The sequence below is a fragment of the Littorina saxatilis genome, linkage group LG12 (assembly GCF_037325665.1).
Source record: "Littorina saxatilis isolate snail1 linkage group LG12, US_GU_Lsax_2.0, whole genome shotgun sequence".
Lineage (NCBI taxonomy): Eukaryota > Metazoa > Mollusca > Gastropoda > Littorinimorpha > Littorinidae > Littorina > Littorina saxatilis.
The window spans coordinates 60,484,771-60,510,724 of record NC_090256.1 but is presented as its reverse complement, the minus strand read 5'-3'; the positions used below and the strand labels follow the sequence as shown (position 1 = coordinate 60,510,724).

Genomic DNA, 25,954 nt, shown 5'->3' with positions numbered 1-25,954 from the left:
ATGTTTGTATGATGACGATAGGACCCGAAACGGCTGCACGGACTGAGACAGGAATTGCAGAGAATGTTCTTTGCCACTCGAGTCGTGTCATAGGGTACTTTTGGAATAGCAAATTTGAAAGGATTCTTCAAAAAACGGCGGAAAACATTATATACCAACTGTTCCAACACTAAACTTCTTTTCAGTTCAAGAAAACACTAACTTGAACTTGAACTAGAAGGTACATTCCTAATGAAAACAGTTTGGCTCACCGTCTCCAATCTGACCAGGCATTTACACGGGATAAGACCATCCCTCCACTTCAATCAATCAATATGAGGCTTATATCGCGCGTATTCCGTGGGTACAGTTCTCTAAGCGCAGGTTTTTTTTGTTTGTTTTTTTAATTTTATTTTATGCAATTTATATCGCGCACATATTCAAGGCGCAGGGATTTATTTATGCCGTGTGAGATGGAATTTTTTTTGTACACAATACATCACGCATTCACATCGGCCAGCAGATCGCAGCCATTTCGGCGCATATCCTACTTTTCACGGCCTATTATTCCAAGTCACACGGGTATTTTGGTGGACATTTTTTTTATCTATGCCTATACAATTTTGCCAGGAAAGACCCTTTTGTCAATCGTGGGATCTTTAACGTGCACACCCCAATGTAGTGTACAACAGAGGGACCTCGGTTTTTCGTCTCATCCGAAAGACTAGCCCTTGAAGCCACCACCTAGGTTAGGAAAGGGGGGGAGAAAATTGCTAACGCCCTGACCCAGGGTCGAACTCGCAACCTCTCGCTTCCGAGCGCAAGTGCGTTACCACTCGGCCACCCAGTCCGCCACTTGGTCCCTTACCAAAAATGAACAGCCTGGGGGCTCTCTGTGCACAGTGGCAAATTCTTGATGAATTGATTTTGTAAAACTTTAGCTCCTAGTTGCTTTTTAAGAAAATAGTTAATACAAAAATACCAATTAATTACAGCAACCAGTCAGGGTGTTGATTTTTGGTATGAGTCCAAGTGGAGGGACAGTCTCATCGCATCATGTAAAAGCCTGTCCAGATCTGAGGTGACGGGCGCAGTGGCCTAGTGGATAAGACATCGGCCTCCTAATCGGAAGGTCGTGAGTTCAAATCCAGGCCACGGCCGCCTGGTGGGTTAAGGGTGGAGATTTTTTCGATCTCCCAGGTCAACTTATGTGCAGACCTGCTAGTGACTTATCCCCCTCCGTGTGTACACGCAAGCACAAGACCATGTGCGCACGGAAAAGATCCTGTAATCCATGTCAGAGTTTGGTGGGTTATAGAAACACACACTGGCTCGGTTGGCCTAGTGGTAAGGCGTCTGCCCCGTGATCGGGAGGTCGTGGGTTCAAACCCCGGCCGGGTCATACCTAAGACTTTAAAATTGACAATCTAGTGGCTGCTCCGCCTGGCGTCTGGCATTATGGGGTTAGTGCTAGGACTGGTTGGTCCGGTGTCAGAATAATGTGACTGGGTGAGACATGAAGCCTGTGCTGCGACTTCTGTCTTGTGTGTGGCGCACGTTATATGTCAAAGCAGCACCGCCCTAATATGGCCCTTCGTGGTCGGCTGGGCATTGAAGCATCGTGAGTTAGAGTTATAATACTTAAAGTATACATGTGTTACTGTTACTACACAAATTCTCTTTAAATTCTGGGGGTTTTTTCTTCCCAAAACACATAACAGATGACCTGTTTACCCACGAAAAATTAACTGGGGAGCAACTACAGAGCGACATCCCCTCTACGCAATAGGATAATGACGTCTCCATAGGCATACTGATAGTGATAGGCCTGTTCGTTGACCTGCTCATTTCCAAAATAAATTTGGCATGTTTCTTGTGTTGTATCTACCCTGGTCTGGGAGGCTGATACGAAGTATACACGACAAGAACCTTCTTAACCCCACATGTATTTTATTCACATGGTTGTTCCATTTAAATATGTGAAAAACGTTTATTTACTGTGGCCTTGTTAACATGTTTCCATGTCGACAGCAATGACACAGTGTCAATTGAACCAACTTCAAAATGCTGATCAAACTTGAAATCTGTCGGAATAACAATGGCTTGTGCTTTTCTGTTTGCCACAGGGAAATTTAGGCTCATGCATCTTTTGGCAATGTGAAGACAATAAGCTACATTTCACTAAAACAGAAGGACTAGCAGAATCTTCTTTAATTCAAAAGAAAGGCCACAACCAAACGAATGCTAGGTGGAGGGTATTAGCACACTCCTAGAGTGACTCTATCCAATTAAATGCTTTTGTTAGACACTAGTACTTACTCAGTTACTGACAAGTTAGTTTGTGGGCATGTTACTTCTGTTTCTACTTACCCAGATGGCGTCGACAGGTCATCATCATCTTCCTCGTCTGCCTCTTCAGTGGCTTTCAAGCTTTTCTCTTCCGCCAGTTGTGGAATCTGCTTGGACGGTGCACCATCCCCGCTGGGTCTCTGTTCTAACAACAAGGCCTTCTGCTTCTTCTCCACCTGTTTGCTAGCTTCACGAAAACTTTTCTTATAGTACAACGTTCCAGTCAGCGTGTTGGTGACAGGCATTTTACGCAGCATGCCCATCTTGGTGTTGAGCAGAGAACAGGCTGTCAGGTTGTGTAGCGGGAGGCCGCTCTCTTCCACACCAGCCATGGTCCCTAGGCCTGTTGGTGATCTGGGTATGGGCTCCACCCTGCCGTTGGGTACTAGTTTGGCAAGCGGACTCTTGGGACTTTTCAAGCTAGAATTAGCACTTTTGGACGAGGCGGGTATGTGACTTTTATTGTGAGCGTTACCATTCTTAGCAGCAGGGTAATTCATCAATGGTTGCTTGTGGGAGAACATGGACTGTTCTGAGGTGACTGTGGTGTTGCTGTAAATGTTCACGCTATTCGCTCCGTTGGCTAGAGGCTCATGGATGTCAGTGTACGGTCTGCTTGGGGTGTAGTTTGGGTTGCGCACCAAAGAGCTGGTGCCCTGATACCCACAAGTAGCATCGTAAGCGTTTGGCCTGTTTTCCCTGTTCTGCATGTTCTTGGGTCGGGGAGGGAGACCGCTGAGCGCGGAATGACTAGCAGTAGCACTTGTGGTGGATGCAAGTGCAAAGGCTTGGTGTAATGCTGCTTTTGCCGACTGCTCTGTTGTTATGTGGCTTTTTGCAGTAACCTTGTAGTTGTAACCTTGACTCTCCTCAGGAGCATATTGTCTCCCCACGTCAGGGCCATCACCAAAGCCTGAACCAGTCCTCGGCACTTTTTTGTTAGATACTTTAGGCGGGGCGACCTCCCGAAACATGCCACTCTGTGGGCGCAAAAAGGAGTTGTGTTGCAGAGCTGCCACCCTTGCGTTTGAATCTAGCTCAGAGTGGTTGATCAACATGGAGGACTTGGATGACAGGGAAGCTGGATGGACACCGCCATGGTGAACCATCCAACCATGCCGGTGATTCTGCAGGACATCTTCAATCACATCTTGCGCACTGACCGGTCGGCTGTATGGGTTGTCAACACCTTTTGTGCCTGAGCCTCCACTGCCACTCCTCATCTGTTTATGATTAGGCGCTCTGGCTACGGAGCTATTCTGAGCTGCAGCATTGGCGGGGGTCCCTGCGACCGTGCCCGTCCGAGCCTGACCTTCGTAACGACCTGCAGCATCGCCCTGGTTGAAGAGCTGGATGGGCTTGGTGATGGAGGTGTCATACTTAAGAATGGGCTTGTCTGTGGTCTGTCGTCGAGGCAGTTGTTTCTTCAAGGCCAGGTCCTCGACTGTGCTACGCATGCGCTCAAACTCGCCGTACTGGTTCATGGTCCAGCTACTTTCCCTGAGAGTGTCACCTGTCGCCCTGTCCCACAACCGTAGATCAAGTCAGATGTGATTGTTCCTCTCAGCATCTAAAAAGGAAACAAATGGAATATACATTACAAGTAGCAAACAGCACCATTTACTCAACTCAAGAACAGATGTGTGTACATTTTAACTTCAAACCAGATTACATAACATCTGATCAAGTCACCAGACAAGCCTTGTAATGTCAGAATACAGCTCCAGTGTTGTTCACAGACTAAGAGTAAGAACAAGAAATCAATGGGTCAGTTGGATTGAAAATATGTATAGGTCAAACTCCAAATGTCCTGGCTGCACAAACATTGTGCAGCCAGAAAGTATATCTCCTACATGACAAAACTATCAGACTGATTGTGTAAGATCAAAAAGTATATGTCAGTGACATAAGCCTGAGAACAACACTGCAGTTTCTGAACCTCAAAATGCAGTCAGCAGAAGATGAATAGGCAAATATTACTTTATTAGTCACAAATGTTCCTTGAACGTTGCCAAGTACACTTAATTACCATCATATAATATAATATAAAAAGAAAATAATAGTGGGTCAGACTGCTTTGTACTTGCAGGATTTGCCTTCAGGTCTAAATTTCATTGTTATTGGAATAGGGCCTGTAACTGTAGAAAATACTACGAACTAGAAGCAGAAGACGCAAAATCATAACATCATTGTGCATGTGTCACTATGTGTGTGGTCAGCATCACACAAACAATTCTAATCATAGCAAACTAGAATGCTTAGAATGTTATTTCTTAATCTAATTTGCAGATTGAATCTAACGCACAAATGTTGGCTGAACATTTTATATCTGAATACATTCTAAAGTAAAAAGGTTACTGAAACTACGGTTTTACTTGTATCAGCAAACTACTGATCAACAGATTTGTAAAACAAAAGACACTTTACAACAATTTCCATTCAAAACTCACATCGACTTCTGCTCATTTGTATTTTGATTTCGAAAAGAAAGATGCACGGAGTTGTGATTTTTTTTCTTTTCTCCCAAGTGTTCATCATGTACATGACTTTTTGTTGTTGATGTTTAGTTTTGGAAGGCGCTTAGAACTATATTAGGATTTGGCGCCATATAAATACCCTTATTATTATTATTATTATACCAACTATACCTTACCAAATAGTGAAATACCGATTCATCAACTACTGGTACTAGTTCGAGTAAAAGTATACATGTACCTGTGTCCATAGATTTCTCAATGTCATCAGTTTAAGTGAATTTACAAGGTTGAAAAATAATATATGCACACTTAAATCCATGCATTAAGTGATTAACATGATGCACAAAGGGGTATTGATCAACAGTTTGAGGAAGTGTCACTGGCTCCCAAGTACGGAAACAACGCACAAGCATGACTTTGCATGTCAATCTGACACTGACAAAGAATACACATTTTCCTCCGTACTGGCAAAGACCCCAGGCAATTCAGTGCTTTTAGGGCATGCTGCCAGTTTAGTAGAATGAGCACCTATTGAAATCTGCTAACTCTTAAATAACAAGAGTGCCACCCTTACCATATCGTACCTGTGCAGTGTAGGATTTACCAAGTAAAATGCTGTAGCTCACTAGCTGTACTTTAAATTACAATCAGCTTGATCTTCACGACTTCATGCAAAATATGTAGTAATGATGATTGTAAGCTGTCCATGTTCTACTCTGTTTGATTTTTATATCTACTCAGTGGGCGGGGATGTACCTCAGTCGGTAGCGTGCTGGATTTGTATCCAGTTGGCCGCTGTCAGCGTGAGTTCGTCCCCACGTTCGGCGAGAGATTTATTTCTCAGAGTCAACTTTGTGTGCAGACTCTCCTCGGTGTCCGAACACTCCCGTGTGTACACGCAAGCACAAGACCAAGTGCGCACGAAAAAGATCCTGTAATCCATGTCAGAGTTCGGTGGGTTATAGAAACACGAAAATACCCAGCATGCTTCCTCCGAAAACAATGTATGGCTGCCTAAATGGCGGGGTGAAAAACGGTCATACACGTAAAATTCCACTCGTGCAAAAAACACGAGTGTACGTGGGAGTTTCAGCCCACGAACGCAGAAGAAGAAGATATCTACTCAATAGCTTAAGGTGTTTCCTTTCTTAGCAGAAGTTATTCAAGTAATACAAACAGCACTGGAAGCTAGACAAGTTCTCACTGATCACATGTACAATCTTTCCAAATGACACTACCGCTAGTGCTGAAGCTGCCGTCATTTTTTGTCCAGGCTGCAGTCCTTGTGCGTCAACACCATCGCTTAAGATACATTTTCGGGAAAATAGTTGCAAAAGCAGTAACTTCTTTCGGGAATATAAAAAAAAAATCCATTTTTGGTGCTTCAGTGAAGGGTTTACTTTTGTTCAAGAAGGTGTAGTGATTTTTGTATGTTGCTGTTTTCATAAAGAGAAACTAATCTTCTGTACTTATGTATGTATGTGTTTGCAAACATCATGACATCTTTATTCCACAAATATAAGTAGAAGAAATAAGGCGGGATGGAGGAAGGGGGGTGGGTGGGGATAAAGACATCGGCAGGACTTAAAAGATTGGAATCTTGTCCTCCAGCAGTTCTGAGGCGCATCAGTGTGTCAGCCGCTGGTATTAATTGGTTTACACCTTGTTTTGTTCTTCACGAATAGCATAATCGATAGTGTGTGTGATCTTCAAAGCACTTACTTCAAACTCTCCTTGCGATCGACCGTCAATCTGGACTCCTTTGCCTATCAGTATCACAATCGGCATCGAAAGTGCCACTGGCTCGAATTCCACTGGTTACAACACGCAGGAGTCTCAGGAGACATTTTTTCATCGTGAACGATTAAGCAAGAAATCGTGACGAAACAGCCTCAAACAGCGTGACTTGTCACTGAAAAATTTATCTCGTAAGAAAATAAATAATAAATGTGAATCACCCACCTGACTGATCGCCATTCCTTCAGCGATAAAGCTCCGTAACAGTATTCACCAACAGTAAGTCGTCACGCCATCCATTGATCAACACCGCTAGATGCTAAGATACACAAAAGATCGGCGTGGCAAACAACCAATCGCGACTTTCCACACAGATCTATGACCAATCATGTAGCGGAATGCATAGCGGGCTCGTTTCGCGCCAACAGAGACAAATTGGTTACAGAAGAGTAGTGCAGTCGTGGAAGGGACACAATCCAGCCATAAACGCAAACGCGCACAGGCACCAGACACGCTTACACCCTTCGACAAAAGATACTTGTTGATCACACTCAGATTGCCGACTAAAAAAACAAATTTTAAAAATGTTGTACGCATATAACACTTATGGCCCGTAAGTGCTGGCTTTACATAGTCATATCTTACGTTGGCAGGGTATACTGACTTACAAAGTGTCAATTCAAATCTTCTCGACTGTCAAACAAGTCGCGTAAGGCGAAAATACAATATTTAGTCAAGTAGCTGTCGAACTCACAGAATGAAACTGAACGCAATGCCATTTTTCAGCAAGACAGTATACTCGTAGCATCGTCAGTCCACCGCTCATGGCAAAGGCAGTGAAATTGACAAGAAGAGCGGGGTAGTAGTTGCGCTAAGAAGGATAGCACGCTTTTCTGTACCTCTCTTTGTTTTAACTTTCTGAGCGTGTTTTTAATCCAAACATATCATATCTATATGTTTTTGGAATCAGGAACCGACAAGGAATAAGATGAAAGTGTTTTTAAATTGATTTGGACAATTTAATTTTGATAATAATTTTTATATATTTAATTTTCAGAGCTTGTTTTTAATCCAAATATAACATATTTATATGTTTTTGGAATCAGCAAATGATGGAGAATAAGATAAACGTAAATTTGGATCGTTTTATAAATTTTTATTTTTTTTTACAATTTTTAGATTTTTAATGACCAAAGTCATTAATTAATTTTTAAGCCACCAAGCTGAAATGCAATACCGAAGTCCGGGCTTCGTCGAAGATTACTTGACCAAAATTTCAACCAATTTGGTTGAAAAATGAGGGCGTGACAGTGCCGCCTCAACTTTCACGAAAAGCCGGATATGACGTCATCAAAGACATTTATCAAAAAAATGAAAAAAATGTCTGGGGATTTCATACCCAGGAACTCTCATGTCAAATTTCATAAAGATCGGTCCAGTAGTTTAGTCTGAATCGCTCTACACACACACACACACACACAGACACACAGACACACGCACATACACCACGACCCTCGTTTCGATTCCCCCTCGATGTTAAAATATTTAGTCAAAACTTGACTAAATATAAAAACAAGAAAGGTAGGTTATTGGAACGTTTTTTATTAACAAAACAATACGTTACATTCACAAATATATCGACCCAACGGTTTTGAAAGTGCACAAACAAACAATTCGTAACAAGAACTTAATTTTTCAAAATGTCATAATAAAATTCATTCTGAATTTTGGAACGTACACGGTTGGCAGTCTCTTTGTTTTTGGATATGCAAATCTTCTCAATTAACAAAATACAGAAGTCTATGTACAAAATATTAATATCATCTAAAATCTAGAACTTGAGACACAAAGGAAGGGAAAAGGAGAGACGTAAAAAAAGAGAAAAAGCGGGAAAGCCAGGCCGGGGGGGGGGGGGGGGGGGGGGGGGAAGAAAACACTGAGACACTCATTGAATGTAGAAAACTAACTCTTTCATATTCAGAAATACTTCTTTATTGAATGGTTGCCGCAGTTTTTCTCATTTTGGTCCCTACATCTGGAATTATCTGCCCCCCAGTGTCAAACAAAATTCAGTGACTCGGTGTCCTCCGTCAAAAACAACCTCTAGGCCCACCTCTTCAAATAACATTTCTACAACTACGTATTAGCTTCGTCCTAAACACTGACTGACATTGTCCGGCACATGACCAGCTGTGTCACAGTGTGATTGTGTGTGTGTGTGAGTGACGGTGTGTGTGTGAGTGTATGTATGTGTGTGTGTGTCAGTGTGTGTGTGTGTGTGCACGGTGTGTGTGTGTGCGCCACGGTGTGTGTGTATACGTGTGCTGTGCGCGTGTCAACCTGCTTGCCGCGTGCGTCAGTGCTCGCGTGCGGCGTCAGTGCTCGCGCGTGTGTGCCGGTGTGTCACAGTGTGTGTGTGTCACAGTGCCACGTGTGCGACGGTGTGTGTGTGTGTGTGTGATCTAACTCGTTAGTTCTGTGTGCGTGTCAACCTGATTGTTTTTTCATGGTGCATATAGTTGTGCACAGTTCAGTTGTGTTTACATTTTTTCTCAGTATTTTTTCACGTATGTTGCTTATTAATGTAGGCTATTCCCCCGAAATCGGCGTATAGCTGCCTAAATGGCGGGGTAAAAACGGCCATTCACGTAAAATTCCACTCGTGCAAAAAACATGAGTGAACGTGGGAGTCTAAGCCCATGAACAAAGAAGAAGAAGAATGTAGGCTATGTGTCCATGTTATCATAGACCTATATTAGGTCCCTGATGTTATGCAAGGCGTCATTTATTGCGAATTGTAATTATGTGTTTGTTATCTCTCAAACTATATACGCATAAACTACTAAATGCCTCTGCCACTTGGTAGTATAATTTAAACCGAGATGTATTTTGTTTTGTGGGCGAGAAAATCGAAAATACCGCGTCTTTCACTCGTGTATTTAGTGCATTGACCTGTTCATCGGAAAACATGAAAATAATGTAGGCTGTACGGAAACAAAGAAACAAGTCGCGTAAGGCGAAAATACAACATTTAGTCAAGTAGCTGTCGAACTCACAGAATGAAACTGAACGCAATGCAACGCAGCAAGACCGTATACTCGTAGCATCGTCAGTCCACCGCGCACGGCAAAGGCAGTGAAATTGACAAGAAGAGCGGGGAAGTACTTGCGCTGAGAAGGATAGCACGCTTTTCTGTACCACTCTTCGTTTTAACTTTCTGAGCGTGTTTTTAATCCAAACATATCATATCTATATGTTTTTGGAATCAGGAACCGACAAGGAATAAGATGACAGTGTTTTTAAATTGATTTGGACAATTTAATTTTGATGATAATTTTTATATTTTTAATTTTCAGAGGTTGTTTTTAATCCAAATATAACATATGTATATGTTTTTGGAATCAGAAAATGATGGAGAATAAGATGAACGTAAATTTGGATCGTTTTATAAAAAAAATATTTTTTTTACAATTTTCAGATTTTTAATGACCAAAGTCATTAATTAATTTTTAAGCCACCAAGCTGAAATGCAATACCGAAGTCCGGGCTTCGTCGAAGATTACTTGACCAAAATTTCAACCAATTTGGTTGAAAAATGAGAGCGTGACAGTGCCGCCTCAACTTTCACGAAAAGCCGGATATGACGTCATAAAAGACATTTATCAAAAAAATGAAAAAAATATCTGGGGATTTCATACCCAGGAACTCTCATGTCAAATTTCATAAAGATCGGTCCAGTAGTTTAGTCTGAATCGCTCTACACACACACAGACACACAGACACACATACACCACGACCCTCGTCTCGATTCCCCCCTCTACGTTAAAACATTTAGTCAAAACTTGACTAAATGTAACAAGTCGCGTAAGGCGAAAATACAATATTTAGTCAAGTAGCTGTCGAACTCACAGAATGAAACGCAATGCCATTTTACTCGTAGCATCGTCAGGCCACCGCTCATGGCAAAGGCAGTGAAATTGACAAGAAGAGCGGGGTAGTAGTTGCGCTAAGAAGGATAGCACGCTTTTCTGTACCTCTCTTTGTTATATTTAGTCAAGTTTTGACTAAATATTTTAACATCGAGGGGGAATCGAAACGAGGGTCGTGGTGTATGTGCGTGTGTCTGTGTGTCTGTGTGTGTGTGTGTGTGTGTGTAGAGCGATTCAGACTAAACTACTGGACCGATCTTTATGAAATTTGACATGAGAGTTCCTGGGTATGAAATCCCCGAACGTTTTTTTCATTTTTTTGATAAATGTCTTTGATGACGTCATATCCGGCTTTTCGTGAAAGTTGAGGCGGCACTGTCACGCCCTCATTTTTCAACCAAATTGGTTGAAATTTTGGTCAAGTAATCTTCGACGAAGCCCGGACTTCGGTATTGCATTTCAGCTTGGTGGCTTAAAAATTAATTAATGACTTTGGTCATTAAAAATCTGAAAATTGTAAAAAAAAATAAAAATTTATAAAACGATCCAAATTTACGTTTATCTTATTCTCCATCATTTGCTGATTCCAAAAACATATAAATATGTTATATTCGGATTAAAAACAAGCTCTGAAAATTAAATATATAAAAATTATTATCAAAATTAAATTGTCCAAATCAATTTAAAAACACTTTCATCTTATTTCTTGTCGGTTCCTGATTCCAAAAACATATAGATATGATATGTTTGGATTAAAAACACGCTCAGAAAGTTAAAACAAAGAGAGGTACAGAAAAGCGTGCTATCCTTCTTAGCGCAACTACTACCCCGCTCTTCTTGTCAATTTCACTGCCTTTGCCTTGAGCGGTGGACTGACGATGCTACGAGTATACTGTCTTGCTGAAAAATGGCATTGCGTTCAGTTTCATTCTGTGAGTTCGACAGCTACTTGACTAAATATTGTATTTTCGCCTTACGCGACTTGTTTTAACTTTCTGAGCGTGTTTTTAATCCAAACATATCATATCTATATGTTTTTGGAATCAGGAACCGACAAGGAATAAGATGAAAGTGTTTTTAAATTGATTTGGACAATTTAATTTTGATAATAATTTTTATATTTTTAATTTTCAGAGCTTGTTTTTAATCCAAATATAACATATGTATATGTTTTTGGAATCAGCAAATGATGGAGAATAAGATGAACGTAAATTTGGATCGTTTTATAAAAAAATATTTTTTTTACAATTTTACGATTTTTAATGACCAAAATTCATTAATTAATTTTTAAGCCACCAAGCTGAAATGCAATACCGAAGTCCGGGCTTCGTCGAAGATTACTTGACCAAAATTTCAACCAATTTGGTTGAAAAATGAGAGCGTGACAGTGCCGCCTCAACTTTCACGAAAAGCCGGATATGACGTCATCAAAGACATTTATCGAAAAAATGAAAAAAACGTTCGGGGATTTCATACCCAGGAACTCTCATGTCAAATTTCATAAAGATCGGTCCAGTAGTTTAGTCTGAATCGCTCTACACACACACACAGACACACACACACACACACACACACACACAGACACACAGACACCACGACCCTCGTCTCGATTCCCCCCTCTATGTTAAAACATTTAGTCAAAACTTGACTAAATGTAACAAGTCGCGTAAGGCGAAAATACAACATTTAGTCAAGTAGCTGTCGAACTCACAGAATGAAACTGAACGCAATGCAACGCAGCAAGACCGTAGGCGTATACTCGTAGCATCGTCAGTCCACTGCTCACGGCAAAGGCAGTGAAATTGACAAGAAGAGCGGGGTAGTAGTTGCGCTAAGAAGGATAGCACGCTTTTCTGTACCTCTCTTTGTTTTAACTTTCTGAGCGTGTTTTTAATCCAAACATATCATATCTATATGTTTTTGGAACCAGGAACCGACAAGAAATAAGATGAAAGTGTTTTTAAATTGATTTCGAAAATTTAATTTTGATAATAATTTTTATATATTTAATTTTCAGAGCTTGTTTTTAATCCAAATATAACATATTTATATGTTTTTGGAATCAGCAAATGATGGAGAATAAGATGAACGTAAATTTGGATAGTTTTATAAAAAAATTTTTTTTTACAATTTTCAGATTTTTAATGACCAAAGTCATTAATTAATTTTTAAGCCACCAAGCTGAAATGCAATACCGAAGCCGGATATGACGTCATCAAAGACATTTATCAAAAAAATGAAAAAAACGTATGGGGATATCATACCCAGGAACTCTCATGTCAAATTTCATAAAGATCGGTCCAGTAGTTTGGTCTGAGTCGCTCTACACGCACGCACGCACACACACACACACACACACACACATACACCACGACCCTCGTCTTGATTCCCCCCTCTATGTTAAAACATTTAGTCATAACTTGACTAAATGTAAAAAGGCATATGGGGAAAACTCACTACAGATGTGAGAGGTGTTTTTGCGAGCAAATTCGTCGTCATCAGTCACTGAGGCATCTGAAAAAATGTTTTGAGTAGATGTCTACGTTTATTCGTTGTGGACCACTACACTTAGGCCTACATTTACGATTTTTTTAATATCTTTTTACGCTCGAGCGTTCTATTTTTTTCATTCTGTAGAAAAGATTGTTTCTACACTGCTTCCAATGTGCAACTAAGCTGCTGATTAAGCAATGATTTTCGTTTTTAATTGGACCCCTACGAGCGTTTTGTGTGTATTATTTTGTTTTGTTTTGCTTTGTAGAAATGTCTGTTTCTATCAAGTTCTTCCAATGTGCAAGTAGGCTGCTGATTGAGAAATGATTTTATTGGCAATATAGAACAATTCATTTGCTCTGACCAAGATCGCCTTTAATTTGTACCACCTCACACACACACACACACACACACACACACACACAACCACACACCTACTTCTTCACTTGAAATTGCTGGACATTTTAATTTTTTTGCATCAAACACGATTTTTGGGTTTTTTTCTTTCCCGATAATAGTTTTACCTTTGCTTTTGAAGAATTGATGGGATCCCTTTCAAATCTGTTTGTACGTACGATCTTTTCCCAGTCTGGGAATTTAGTGTGAGAACCCGTATTGTAGGTTCGTTGTCACTATGATATTCGGTCGAGAAGCACACACCTGGGACCTATATTAGATATAGGTCTATGCACACACTGACACACACTGTCACGGTGACACGCCACGACCCTCACACCACACACACACACTGCACTGACACCACGACCCTCACATACACAAACACCACGACACTCGTCTCGATTCCCTGTCTATGTTAAAACATTTATTCAAAACTTGACAAAATGTAAAAATGACAAAACAGCGGATTGGAAAGAAAATTTCATTTACAAATGTGTCACAGTAACTACGTACAAGCCGGCGAGGCTGAAATGCAATCCGCCAGTCAGAACTGAACCCGAAGATAAAGTTGGTAAAAAAATCGAAGAAATATATCTTCGAAAATGCAACCGCCGAAGTGCCGCCTCGACTTTCCGCAAAAACTACGTCATTAAATAGCACTATCCCCAAAAGACCAATTTAAGACGGAGAAAAACGCCGTGCCGAAACCGATGTATGCATCTGGCATTTCAAGTCAGTTCATGAAAATCTGATGTCAGAGCCCAGTAGTTCAGTTCTGAGACTGAATGCTTGTTACAGACACTGACAGTGACACATACATCGAGAGACAAACTCTAACCCTCCACCCTCGTTATGTTAAATCATTAAAATATATATTGACAGATGTAAAGCTGAACGTTGAGATATACAAGTCGCGTAAGGCGAAATTACTACATTTAGTCAAGCTGTGGAACTCACAGAATGAAACTGAACGTAGTCCGCCGCTAGTGCAAAAGGCAGTGAAAGTGACGAGCCTGTTTGGCGCGGTAGCGATTGCGCTGTGCTTTAGTGTACCTGAGCCTCTCTTCGTTTTAACTTTCTGAGCGTGTTTTTAATCCAAACATATCATATCTATATGTTTTTGGAATCAGGAAACGACAAGGAATAAGATGAAATAGTTTTTAAAACGATTTCGGAAATTTAATTTTGATCATAATTTTTATATTTTTAATTTTCAGAGCTTGTTTTTAATCCAAATATAACATATGTATATGTTTTTGGAATCAGAAAATGACGAAGAATAAGATGAAATTGTTTTTGGATCGTTTAATAAAAAAATAATTTTAATAGAAGTTTCCGATTTTTAATGACCAAACTCACTCATTAGTTTTTAAGCCACCAAGCTGAAATGCAATACGGGAGTCCGGCCTTCGTCGAAGATTGCTTTGCTAAAATTTCAATCAATTTAATTGAAAAATGAGGGTGTGACATGCAGTGCCGCTTAAAACATTTAGTCAAAACTTGACTAAATGTAAAAACTAGAACTTCAGTGACTGCCTTTGATGACCGTGAAACTGTTCCGCAGAAAGAACCCACAGCCTTTTACTGTTAGAGTTATGCATCTTCCCCCGAAAAAGGTGTTATCTCTTTCACAAACAAACAAGAACTGATCAGTGCTTATTTGGTAACCCACACAAAGTGAACTGAGCACTATATGAATTTGGGCACAGTCGGTTTTGACTCTGTTGCTATTAATATCATTGACGTCCAAAAACGGTACGCATGTGTTAACCTCGCATCATGTGCTGACAGTCCCATGAACTTATGTATGTAAACACTACCCCTGTAAATGGCCCTGAAGCATAAACGATCCGAAACAGGCCGAACATGATTGATTCACCTGCCCCGGCTTCCAAATAAGGCAGTGGAATACAATTATGAGCATGCGCACTTCTTGCTTCCACTTTGACTTGACTCACTTCCGGGCCGGTGATGGTGAGGAAGTAAAGGGGAGAAGATTGAAAAGAGTGGATAACAAAGATTCTCCGACATAATTCCTCAGATTTCGAGGTGAAGCTTATCTGATCGTTTATCATGCCTACTATAACTCCGAGTGAGTATATCTTGATCGTTTTGTGTGCGTTAATCAACATTTAAACAACTTGTATGAAGAAATGCAGACGACGAACCAACCATCTCCTTGGCTTCATTACAGCAAATGTGTTCCAAATATTTATTTTCGTTTGAAATTGAAGTTTTCTGTCTCTAGTACGAGACTTTACATCTTAAAGAATTAAATGATGTGAAATGTTCTTGATTATGTGGTCTGTGTGTTCCATAATTCTCATCACTAGTCTCATATTTAGTGTTGTAACTTGTACCTACACCATGCATGCAGCCAGTCGGCCATTTAATGATTTATCAACAAGTGAACGCCTTCCTTTTTGAGATAAGTTGAATGGAACTGCTTAAGTGTCCTGCTTGATTTTCAAAAACTATCTGCATTTCATATTTGTTCTTGAAAAATATCCTGCCTATTGTTAATATGGAGAAGTAACACGTTTTATTGGAAGTAATGGAAGATTTGAGTTGACAAGGATCCTAGATGACAAAAACTGTATTGACATTGTTTATTTTGATTTTAAGACAGCCTTCGACTCAGTGCCACATGAAAGACTCTTAGTCTTAGTTTAAGCTGGAGTATTATGGAATAACTGGGAATGTCGTGCAATGGATTAGAGATTTTCTATCCAACAGAGAGTCAGAGTGGGTAATGTGCATTCTGACAGTACAGATGTTGTAAGTGGCATCCCTCAGGGAAGTATTCTGGGGCCTGTTTTGTTTACAATCTTTATTAATGACCTACCGGATACAGTACAAAGTACCTGCAAAGTATTTGCAGATGATACCTCTTCTTGTTTGTTCATGGGCTTAGACTCTCACGTTTACTCATGTTTTTAGCTAGCACGAGTGTATTTTTACGTGTATGACTGTTTTTACCCCGCCATTCAGGCAGCATACGCCGATTTCGGGGGAGGCATGCTGGGTATTTTCGTGTTTCTATAACCCACCGAACTCTGACATGGATTACAGGATCTTTTCCATGCGCACTTGGTCTTGTGCTTGCGTGTACACACGAAGGGGGTTCTTCTTCTTCTTCTTCTTCTTCTTGGCGTTCGCAGAGGTTACACAATCAGTCCAGCACTGGTGATAAATGTTGTCGTTTTCTCCAACTCCTGTCGACTGCACGAAGGGGGTTTGTCACTAGCAGGTCTGCACATAAGTTGACCTGGGAGATCGGAAAAATCTCCACTCTTAACCCACCAGGCGGCAGCGACCGGGATTTGAACTCACGACCTCCCGATTAGGAGGCCGAAGTCTTACCACTGCGCCCGTCCGCAGATGATACCAAATTGTATGATGTACCCCAGCGATACCAAACAATACAAAATGACATTGATAATCTCCAGAAATGGTCAGATAAATGGAACTTGTATTTTAACGTATCGAAGTGTAAAGTCCTGCATATGGGCAAAAAATAATCCGAGACATGATTATTCAATGATGGTGAATGATGAATTGAAAACAGTTATGAAGTGCGAGGAGGAAAAAGATTTGGGTGTAACAAATGACGATCACCTGAGTTTTGACAAATATATATATTCAAAACATAATAAATAAAGCGAATAAAATGCTTGGCATAATAAAAAGAACATTTTCCTATCTTGACAATGACACATTTACAAAATTGTATAAAGCATTGGTAAGACCACATTTAGATTATATATGCCAACGTTATCTGGCATCCGTATCTAAAGCGTCAATCAGCCGCCCTTGAAAGGGTGCAAAGGAGGGCGACAAAACTGGTTAAGGCCTTGAAAAACATGACATATGTTGAAAGACTACGGGTACTCAATCTCCCGACCCTTAAATCGAGAAGACTCAGAGGCGACCTAATACAGACCTATAAAATCTTTCAGGGTATTGATAATGTCAAAGTCGAGTCTTTTTTCAAGAAGTCTACCACTGATGTAACGAGGAAAAATACGGACAAAATCTTTATTGAATTTAGTAAAACTAATATCCGGAAACATTCCTTTTCGAACAGAGTTGCACCATCATGGAACGCATTGTCTGATGTTGTTAAAAATGCACAAACTATTAACAGTTTCAAAAATCTGCTGGACGTACAAAAACTTATGACTGAGTCACTTTATTTGTATGATAATTGATATTGAGTAAATACGACTTTGAGCATGTTAATATGATTGACCTGCAACAAATTTGATAATGAGATGGGATGCGAAAAAAAGCCGTGAGGATTATGGATACCAATCCAGTCCCTAACCACTACTACTACTACGTTTAACCAGTCACTCACTCACTGAGTCAGGCAGTCTTTTTGACCAAACTTATCATGTACATAGTTACTAGAGTTAGGTACAATTTTTTTTATAAAAATAGCACATGTACAAACCATATACTGAGCTGTGATAGAAACCATATACTGAGCTGTGATATATATATATCAGCTTGAGTTAAAATATATATTTTCAGTTTGTCCCTAGATTTCCCCCCGAAAACGGCGTATGGCTGTCTGAATGGGGGGGGGGGGGGGGGGGGGGGGGGTAAAAACGGTCATACTCATACACATAAAACCCCACTTGTGCAAAAACATGAGTGAACGTGGGAGTTTCAGCACATGAACGAAGAAGAAGAAGTCCCTAGATTGATGACTCAGTATAGTATCTGCCTGTGATTGGATCACATACACCATAGCAAATATTGCTGACATGAGTTTACATTGATTGATATTAAAATCTATCATGATTTACTTAGGCCTAAAATAAAAATAGGTGTGGTTACACCTATAACTTTTTATTACATTATCAATACATTTGTCAAAAAAAAATGAAAACAAGAAAACTAGTGCAGAAAACGCAATGAAAGCAGACGACAGAGGATGCAAGGGAAATAACTCCTACTAAAAAGGCCCAACAGACGCTTGCCATGACAAAAATGGCGGCATCTTCTTCGGTTGCGAGTGCTACACGCTTTGTTGCTCTGCGATTGAGAAAAAAAAAAGTGATTGCCTACCTTCCTACCCTATTTTTGTTGGCTATGTTACCTTAACCACACCTATTTTTTGTTTTTGCCTTACAGCTTGTTACAATAGATCTTTTTGGAATCTGAGGAGCTTGCGAGAAAGTAATAACGCATGCTCTTTTTTATGCATTGAATCATGAATGTCGTGAGAGCTGAGTACGCTGAGTCTCCGCTGCTCTTGCGAGGGTCATTCCACTTGCTTTGCTACGCTTCAAAGGTTGCGAGAGCTTTGAATACATGTGTGCGGTCGCATTTGGTGTATTGAGAATGTCTTTTGAAGATGAGTTCAGTTGGACCTGCCCTGGCGACCACCTGTCCATAAGAACCACCTGCCTATTAAGACCATCCCAAATTCTTCTTCTTTTTCTGCGTTCGTGGGCTGAAACTCCCACGTACACTCGTGTTTTTTGCACTAGTGGAATTTTACGTGTATGACCGTTTTTCACCCCGCCATTTAGGCAGCCATACGCCGTTTTCGGAGGAAGCATGCTGGGTATTTTAGTGTTTCTATAACCCACCGAACTCTGACATGGATTACAGGATCTTTTTCGTGCGCACTTGGTCTTGTGCTTGCGTGTACACACGGGGGTGTTCGGACACCGAGGAGAGTCTGCACACAAAGTTGACCCTGAGAAATAAATCTCTCGCCGAACGTGGGGACGAACTCACGCTGACAGCGGCCAACTGGATACAAATCCAGCGCACTACCGACTGAGCTACATCCCCGCCCCATGACCACCCCAAATGATCCCCGATGGTTTTTACTACATAAAAGTTTAAAACGCCTTTCCATTGAGACCACCTGTCTAATGACTGAGCAAGAAAGCTGTGACTAAGTTGGCAACAGACGACAGGCGATTAAGAAAACTTGTTTTCCTACAACAAAAGGTAAACAGCACTGTCCACCACCAATAACCAGCAATTGTTCGGGAGAATAATGAGAGAATGTCGATAATCTTTTAACTGCGCTGGCAACAAAACAAGGAGACTAAGCCAATACCTGCCTGAAGGATGAGACAAAAAAAGATAAACAACAAAAGAATACAAGCTTTCACACACAGCAGTGGCCAAAGCATGAGGGAAAAAAAGAACAAAAGAAAATGAACATTTACAAATTACACACGGAGGTGCCACATATAATTTATAAAAGAGATGAGTTTGTTCCGTTTGTGCTGTGCGTTTGTTTGTGCGTGCTTGCAGATGTGAAGTGTGACGTATCACACGTGAAAGAGTGTTTTTGTGCAGTGTGAGGTTTGTGTGTGTGTCAGTACTGTCACTGTGTGGGACGTGTGAGATACATGCCAGGGTTTATGAGCATTGGGAGGTTTGCCAAATGGTGACCCTTTCCATAAAGACCACCTGTCTATAATATAAGTCAGACGCCCCCCGCGGGTTAGGGGGAAGAATTTACCTGATGCTCCCCAGCAAGTCATTTGTACCGGAAACTTGCATTCTCCCAGTAAGGTAATATATTGTACTACGTTGCAAGCCCCTGGAGCAATTTTTTGATTAGTGCTTTTGTGAGCAAGAAACAATTAACAAGTGGCTCTATCCCATCTTCCCCCCCCCCCCCCTTTCCCCGTCGCGATATAACCTTCGTGGTTGAAAACGACGTTAAACACCAAATAAAGAAAGAAAGAATAAAGTCAGACCACTTTTTCTCAGTCCCTTGGGTGGTCTTTCAGGACAGGTTGACTCACTGTAGTCACCATATATTTTTAAAGAGACTGAAGTCATCAAACTGCATCCATGAAAATATGGTATGCAAAAGAATGATGCATTATATATATATATATATGTGTGTTATTGAAGTTGCATGAGATTTGCAATATATATATATATACACATTTGTGCAAGTTTTCTGTGGAAGCTGATTTTTGTAAGATCATGCTTACCTAAATGTTAAAGCTGAAGATTTTTTGTCTAAGAGTAAGAGTCGTGCACAGGTTTGGTGTTTGTTTTTGTTGAGAAAGCTAATTCTTTCTTCTCCCAGAAAGGACATTTGCAGCTCTCCCCTCTGCTGAAAGGGGTAAACCAGTACGAATTTCTGGCGACCCCAAGGGAGAAAACTTCTTATACTGCAATGGCCAGAGTGTATTCATCCGTAACATGCAGGTACATTTTATATCCACTAAACATTTTCAAAGAAAAGAACTTCACTGATTACGTAGATTCACAAGCTGTCTTAGTGTCTAATGTGTATGTATAGTATAAGTATACTCAAGAGACATCTTTTTCAATATCTATTTATCATATTTTGATTTTGCAAATTAAAGCATTAATTCATGTGTCATTTTGGATTAAATATTTCTTTTACAGGGATCACATGACCGCTGCTCAAGTAAGGGTACCCTCAAAATCGACCAGACAAAAACGGAAGAGCCGAATGAAAAATCGACAAAAAATCACAATAGGAAAAACTTTGCAACTTTGACATAGGAGAAGAAAGACAAACCAATTATCTGCCCTGAACAGATTGTTTTGTTTTGCTACCTTGCGTATTTCGCGTGCTATGCTATTCCTACTGATGGCTGCAGGTGTCGATCGGAAGAGCGGTAAAAAACGGGACGTTTTACATCAATTTTATGGGTATCATGTCAAAAAGCGCTACATTTTAGCAATGACTTGGTGGATTGCTTTGAAACTTTCAGAATAATTTTACCAACATACTAGAGATACTTTGTGCAAAAGTTTAAATCATTATGGTTGTTTATTCAGATGGGACGCAATGTTTCGGAAAATATTGTTAAACTTGTTAATGTTGTTCACTTGTGTTAAAAAAATTCATGACTTTGCATATCTACAGATAAATGATTGATACAGATTCTGTCTGTTTCATTTGCGTGTAGCCACTGGCGTTAATTTGCTAGTCGTGCAAACACATGAGAAAAAAATGGAACGTTCACGCTGTTTCGCGCTTACAGCTGTTATCGCTGCGTGCTTCTTAAAAACATGCTACGGTCACGCTTGGCTGGGCATCGCTGTGGCACCAGAATCATCGCTTAATTATGTAGCGTGTTTACAGGCCCAGCAAATTTGTGTCGGTGCTTACACGCACATAAAACTTTCGGAGTGTGTGTATCAATCATTTTTCTAAAGACATGCAAAGTCATGAATTTTTGGGACCCAAGTGAACAATCCTATGACGAGATTAAAAACTTCTTTCGAAAAATTGCATAACATTTTGACACACACCAGTAACAATCCATAATTTCGTTCGAAGTATCACTCTCAGTCACCCCAAGCATTCAAACGAGCACTTAAAACGCACCTCTTCAAGAAATACAACCCCTGATTTTGTTTTCTCAGTCCATCAGTAGGCTACATGTAGTGTATTTGTTGTTTTAGTGATAATGTATATAAACATCTAGGACTGTTTTCAGCATTCTTGATAGCACGTTCTGTTTGATTAAGGGTATTCAGCTGGTATTTCCTTTTTTTTTACTACCTATTTGATTCATGTTTTTATTACTTAGTTAGTGGAAGAATCTTTTGTAATGTATGTGTGATGGTGTATGCTTTTAATTAAGCGTTGTTGACTATGAATGTAGATGTAAATGCTTATATAACTGTGTTTTAATTTTAAATGTGTCAAGCGCAAAGAGCATAATTGTAAAGTTATGATGTTGCGCTATATAAATGCTCATTTATTATTATTATTATTATTATTATTATAGTATGTTGGTAAAGTATTCTGAAAGTTTCAAAGCAATCCACCAAGTCATTGCTAAAGTGCAGCCATTTTTGTCATGATACCCCTAAAAAATGGTGCAAAAAGACCCGTTTTTGACCGCTCTTGCGATCGACACCTGCATCAGTAGAAATAGCATAGCACGCGGAATACGCAAGGTAGCAACACAAAACAATCTGTTCAGGGAAGATAATTGGTTTGACTTTCTTCTCGTATGTCAAAGTTGCAAAGTTTTGCCTATTGTGATATTTTGTCGATTTATCATTCGGCTCTTCCGTTTTTGTCTGGTCGATTTTGAGGGTACCCTTACTTGAGCAGCGGTCACGTGATCCCTGTAAAAGAAATATTTAATCCAAAAGGTGATCCTGAAGGTTAAGTGAACGGCCTTAACTGGCATATACAGTTTTAATGAAATGACACAGGAATTAATGCTTTAATTTGCGTTTGAAATTTGTTGCAATCATTTTTTGGCCAAGTGTATATACATGTATATTGCTATTTCATATGTTACGTGGATTTCCATTGGTCAATTGGGCAAAACTGAGCTCAGTGCAAAAGTGATATCGACGACATTTCCGTCGATATCAGTTTTGATATCGACGACCTCTTTATTGCTTCCCCACTTCAAAAACAAAAACACCTACATTTAAAAACAAACAAATATATATGAAAATGTAAGTATCCCAGAATTTAGTTGAGCAAGTGACTAAAGACTTTTTGAAAGAAAAGACATTTTGAAATACTGAAAAGTACAAGAAAAGAGTGAACAAAAAGAAATAATAATCAGAGGGAGGGATATGGAACAGCCAAAACTGAGACAAATACTTTTGTAATTTCTTTACAGTAAATACAAAATGTCCAGAGAATTAGCAATATATCTAACATTGACTGACTGTGTGACGATATCTTCTGCCATTGGTCTGTTTCGACAGTGATATCAAAATCTCGACCTCCGGTCTCGATTTTGATATCACTGTCTCAACAGACCATAGCAGAAGATATCATCACACAGTCCGTCAATATTGGGTAATGTCATTTGGATGTAATTCAAGTATGGTCTGTGTTTTTAAAACTTAAAACTTTAAAAAAAAGTTATTTCAACTTGTGTAAACTTGAACATATAAAATGGGGAAGTTTGTAAGGGGCTGTTATGAATTTGTTTATGAATGTGATCAAATGTCCTGCAAGTTTTATAAACTTTACATCATTAGGAAGATGTATATATATTGGTTTCTCAATAAGATATTTGACATTGTACTATAATATAAGGTCTGTACATGTTTACTAGTTTATATGTTGTGTGTGTTTAAATGTACGCTTGCATAAAATGATTCAATTTGATCCTCAGGACCCATCCAAGGTGGATATCTACACGGAACATGCCAAGCCTACTACCGTTGCCCGATATTCACCTTCCAGGTTCTACATTGCTTCCACAGGTATAAATGATCATGAGGAGTTGATGAACTCAGCAGGGATGGCCTAATCTCAGAAATCTAACTCGCCAGCCGGGCGAGTAACCGCAAGAAAGTCGTAAGCCCGTCAGAAATTTCACAAGACCATTACATACCACACACAAAAATTATGACACAGCGATAGCATGATTAACGGTCAGGTTTATTTTTCAGGGGCTCACATCCACATTGGACATACACGGATATTTTTTTCCTATACATTTTCCATGCAAGAGGACATATGTCCTATTGTTTTTGTCACAAAGTGGTCATTGTCATTTGATCCAGACATTTTCAGTACTTTCCAATTTACAGTAAGTTGATTTGCTATTTTATCAATGTTTTGCGAAGCGATGTGTCTCTCCAAGCAGACGAAACTTGGGGAGACTTATGTGCTTTTTATAGACAAGAGCTTCCAAGGGTCGCAACTCTGAATGCTCCAAGCCGGTTGACAGTTGGCGTTGCCCCCATTTGCGTTTTTTAACGTTTCAATTTACGTTTTGTTGCAAAAAAAAATGTCCTATTGATTTATTTTTGTTCAGGACAAATGTCCTATCACTTTTGCATTGTCCATGACATTTGTCCTATGCCACCTCTCATGGATGTGAGCCCCTGAGTTTTACACGCAGAATAGCGGTGATACGATTGACAATTGGGCTGTGGTCAGCGATAGTCTTTCCCAGCTGGCATCTTGTCTGGCTTTTTGTTTTGGTACTATTTGTCGCGCAATTTGCACTCAAACAGTGGGCAATCTATGTTTTGTGTGACTTTATATTTTTCAGCTTGAGCAAAGTTGTTCAAGTCAAAATGTGTTCTTTCTGTGTTCTTGGAAATCTTTCACAAAGTAGAACCAACCCTCGTCTCCCCATCAAACTCAGGCCGTCAAACTCCGACCACTCGCCAGTGTTCTTTAGATTAAATGCATGGTCAATCTTTTCTGTTTCTTGTACTGTTTTGTATTTGATTGTACAGTGGTCCCTCTGTTTTAAGGCCTCCTAAAATCTGAGAAATGGAGGTCTTCAAAGAGAAGGAATCTTAAGATACAGGTCAATTTAGTGACATCATGAAAAAAAAAAGTCTGATGAAATGAGGCCTTAAGATACAGGTCAATTTAGTGACACCATGAGAACAAAAAGTCTGATGAAATGAGGCCTTAAGATACAGGTCAATTTAGTGACACCATGAGAGAAAAAAGTCTGATGAAATGAGGGCTTCAAAGAGAAGGAATCTTAAGATACAGGTCAATTTAGTGACACCATGAGAACAAAAAGTCTGATGAAATGAGGTCTTCAAGTAAAGGGAGTTTTATAATAGGGGTACATGAGTTCCAACAGATGAACATTGCATTGTCAGCATGCACATGTCCACTGGTAACCCCTTTTAGTTTTATAATAGGGGTACATGAGTTCCAACAGATGAACATTGCATTGTCAGCATGCACATGTCCACTGGTAACCCCTTTTAGTTTTATAATAGGGGTACATGAGTTCCAACAGATGAACGTTGCATTGTCAGCATGCAAATGTCCACTGGTAACCCCTTTTAGTTTTATAATAGGGGTACATGAGTTCCAACAGATGAACGTTGCATTGTCAGCATGCAAATGTCCACTGGTAACCCCTTTTAGTTTTATAATAGGGGTACATGAGTTCCAACAGATGAACATTGCATTGTCAGCATGCAAATGTCCACTGGTAACCCCTTTTAGTTTTATAATAGGGGTACGGTACATGAGTTCCAACAGATGAACGTTGCATTGTCAGCATGCAAATGTCCACTGGTAACCCCTTTTAGTTTTATAATAGGGGTACATGAGTTCCAACAGATGAACGTTGCATTGTCAGCATGCAAATGTCCACTGGTAACCCCTTTTAGTTTTATAATAGGGGTACATGAGTTCCAACAGATGAACGTTGCATTGTCAGCATGCAAATGTCCACTGGTAACCCCTTTTAGTTTTATAATAGGGGTACATGAGTTCCAACAGATGAACATTGCATTGTCAGCATGCAAATGTCCACTGGTAACCCCTTTTAGTTTTATAATAGGGGTACGGTACATGAGTTCCAACAGATGAACGTTGCATTGTCAGCATGCAAATGTCCACTGGTAACCCCTTTTAGTTTTATAATAGGGGTACATGAGTTCCAACAGATGAACGTTGCATTGTCAGCATGCAAATGTCCACTGGTAACCCCTTTTAGTTTTATAATAGGGGTACATGAGTTCCAACAGATGAACAGAGCATTGTCAGCATGCACATGTCCACTGGTAACCCCTTTTAGTTGTAAGACCTCCCAAAATCTGAGAAAATCAAAATCTGAGAAAGTCTAAAAAGTGAGTTAGTCCTATAAAATAGAG

General features: G+C 40.0%; 2 protein-coding genes across 2 annotated transcripts in view; one reads left to right on the top strand and one right to left on the bottom strand.

Annotated features, from left to right (window-relative positions):
• Positions 1-6,856, bottom strand: part of LOC138982434 (tubulin monoglutamylase TTLL4-like) — a 32,571-nt gene extending 25,715 nt beyond the window's left edge. The window contains exons 1-2 of the mRNA XM_070355714.1: positions 6,768-6,856; positions 2,350-3,898 (exon numbers count right to left, since the gene is read on the bottom strand). Coding sequence (XP_070211815.1) covers positions 2,350-3,812 — 1,463 coding nt within the window. The 5' untranslated portion in view covers positions 3,813-3,898; positions 6,768-6,856. The remainder of the gene's footprint in view (positions 1-2,349; positions 3,899-6,767) is intronic.
• An 8,441-nt stretch (positions 6,857-15,297) lies between these two features.
• The window catches only part of LOC138982439 (actin-interacting protein 1-like), a 28,614-nt gene continuing 17,957 nt past the window's right edge, over positions 15,298-25,954 (top strand). Inside the window, exons 1-3 of the mRNA XM_070355727.1 lie at positions 15,298-15,455; positions 20,442-20,563; positions 23,488-23,578. Of these exons, the coding sequence (XP_070211828.1) occupies positions 15,437-15,455; positions 20,442-20,563; positions 23,488-23,578 (232 nt within the window). The 5' untranslated portion in view covers positions 15,298-15,436. The remainder of the gene's footprint in view (positions 15,456-20,441; positions 20,564-23,487; positions 23,579-25,954) is intronic.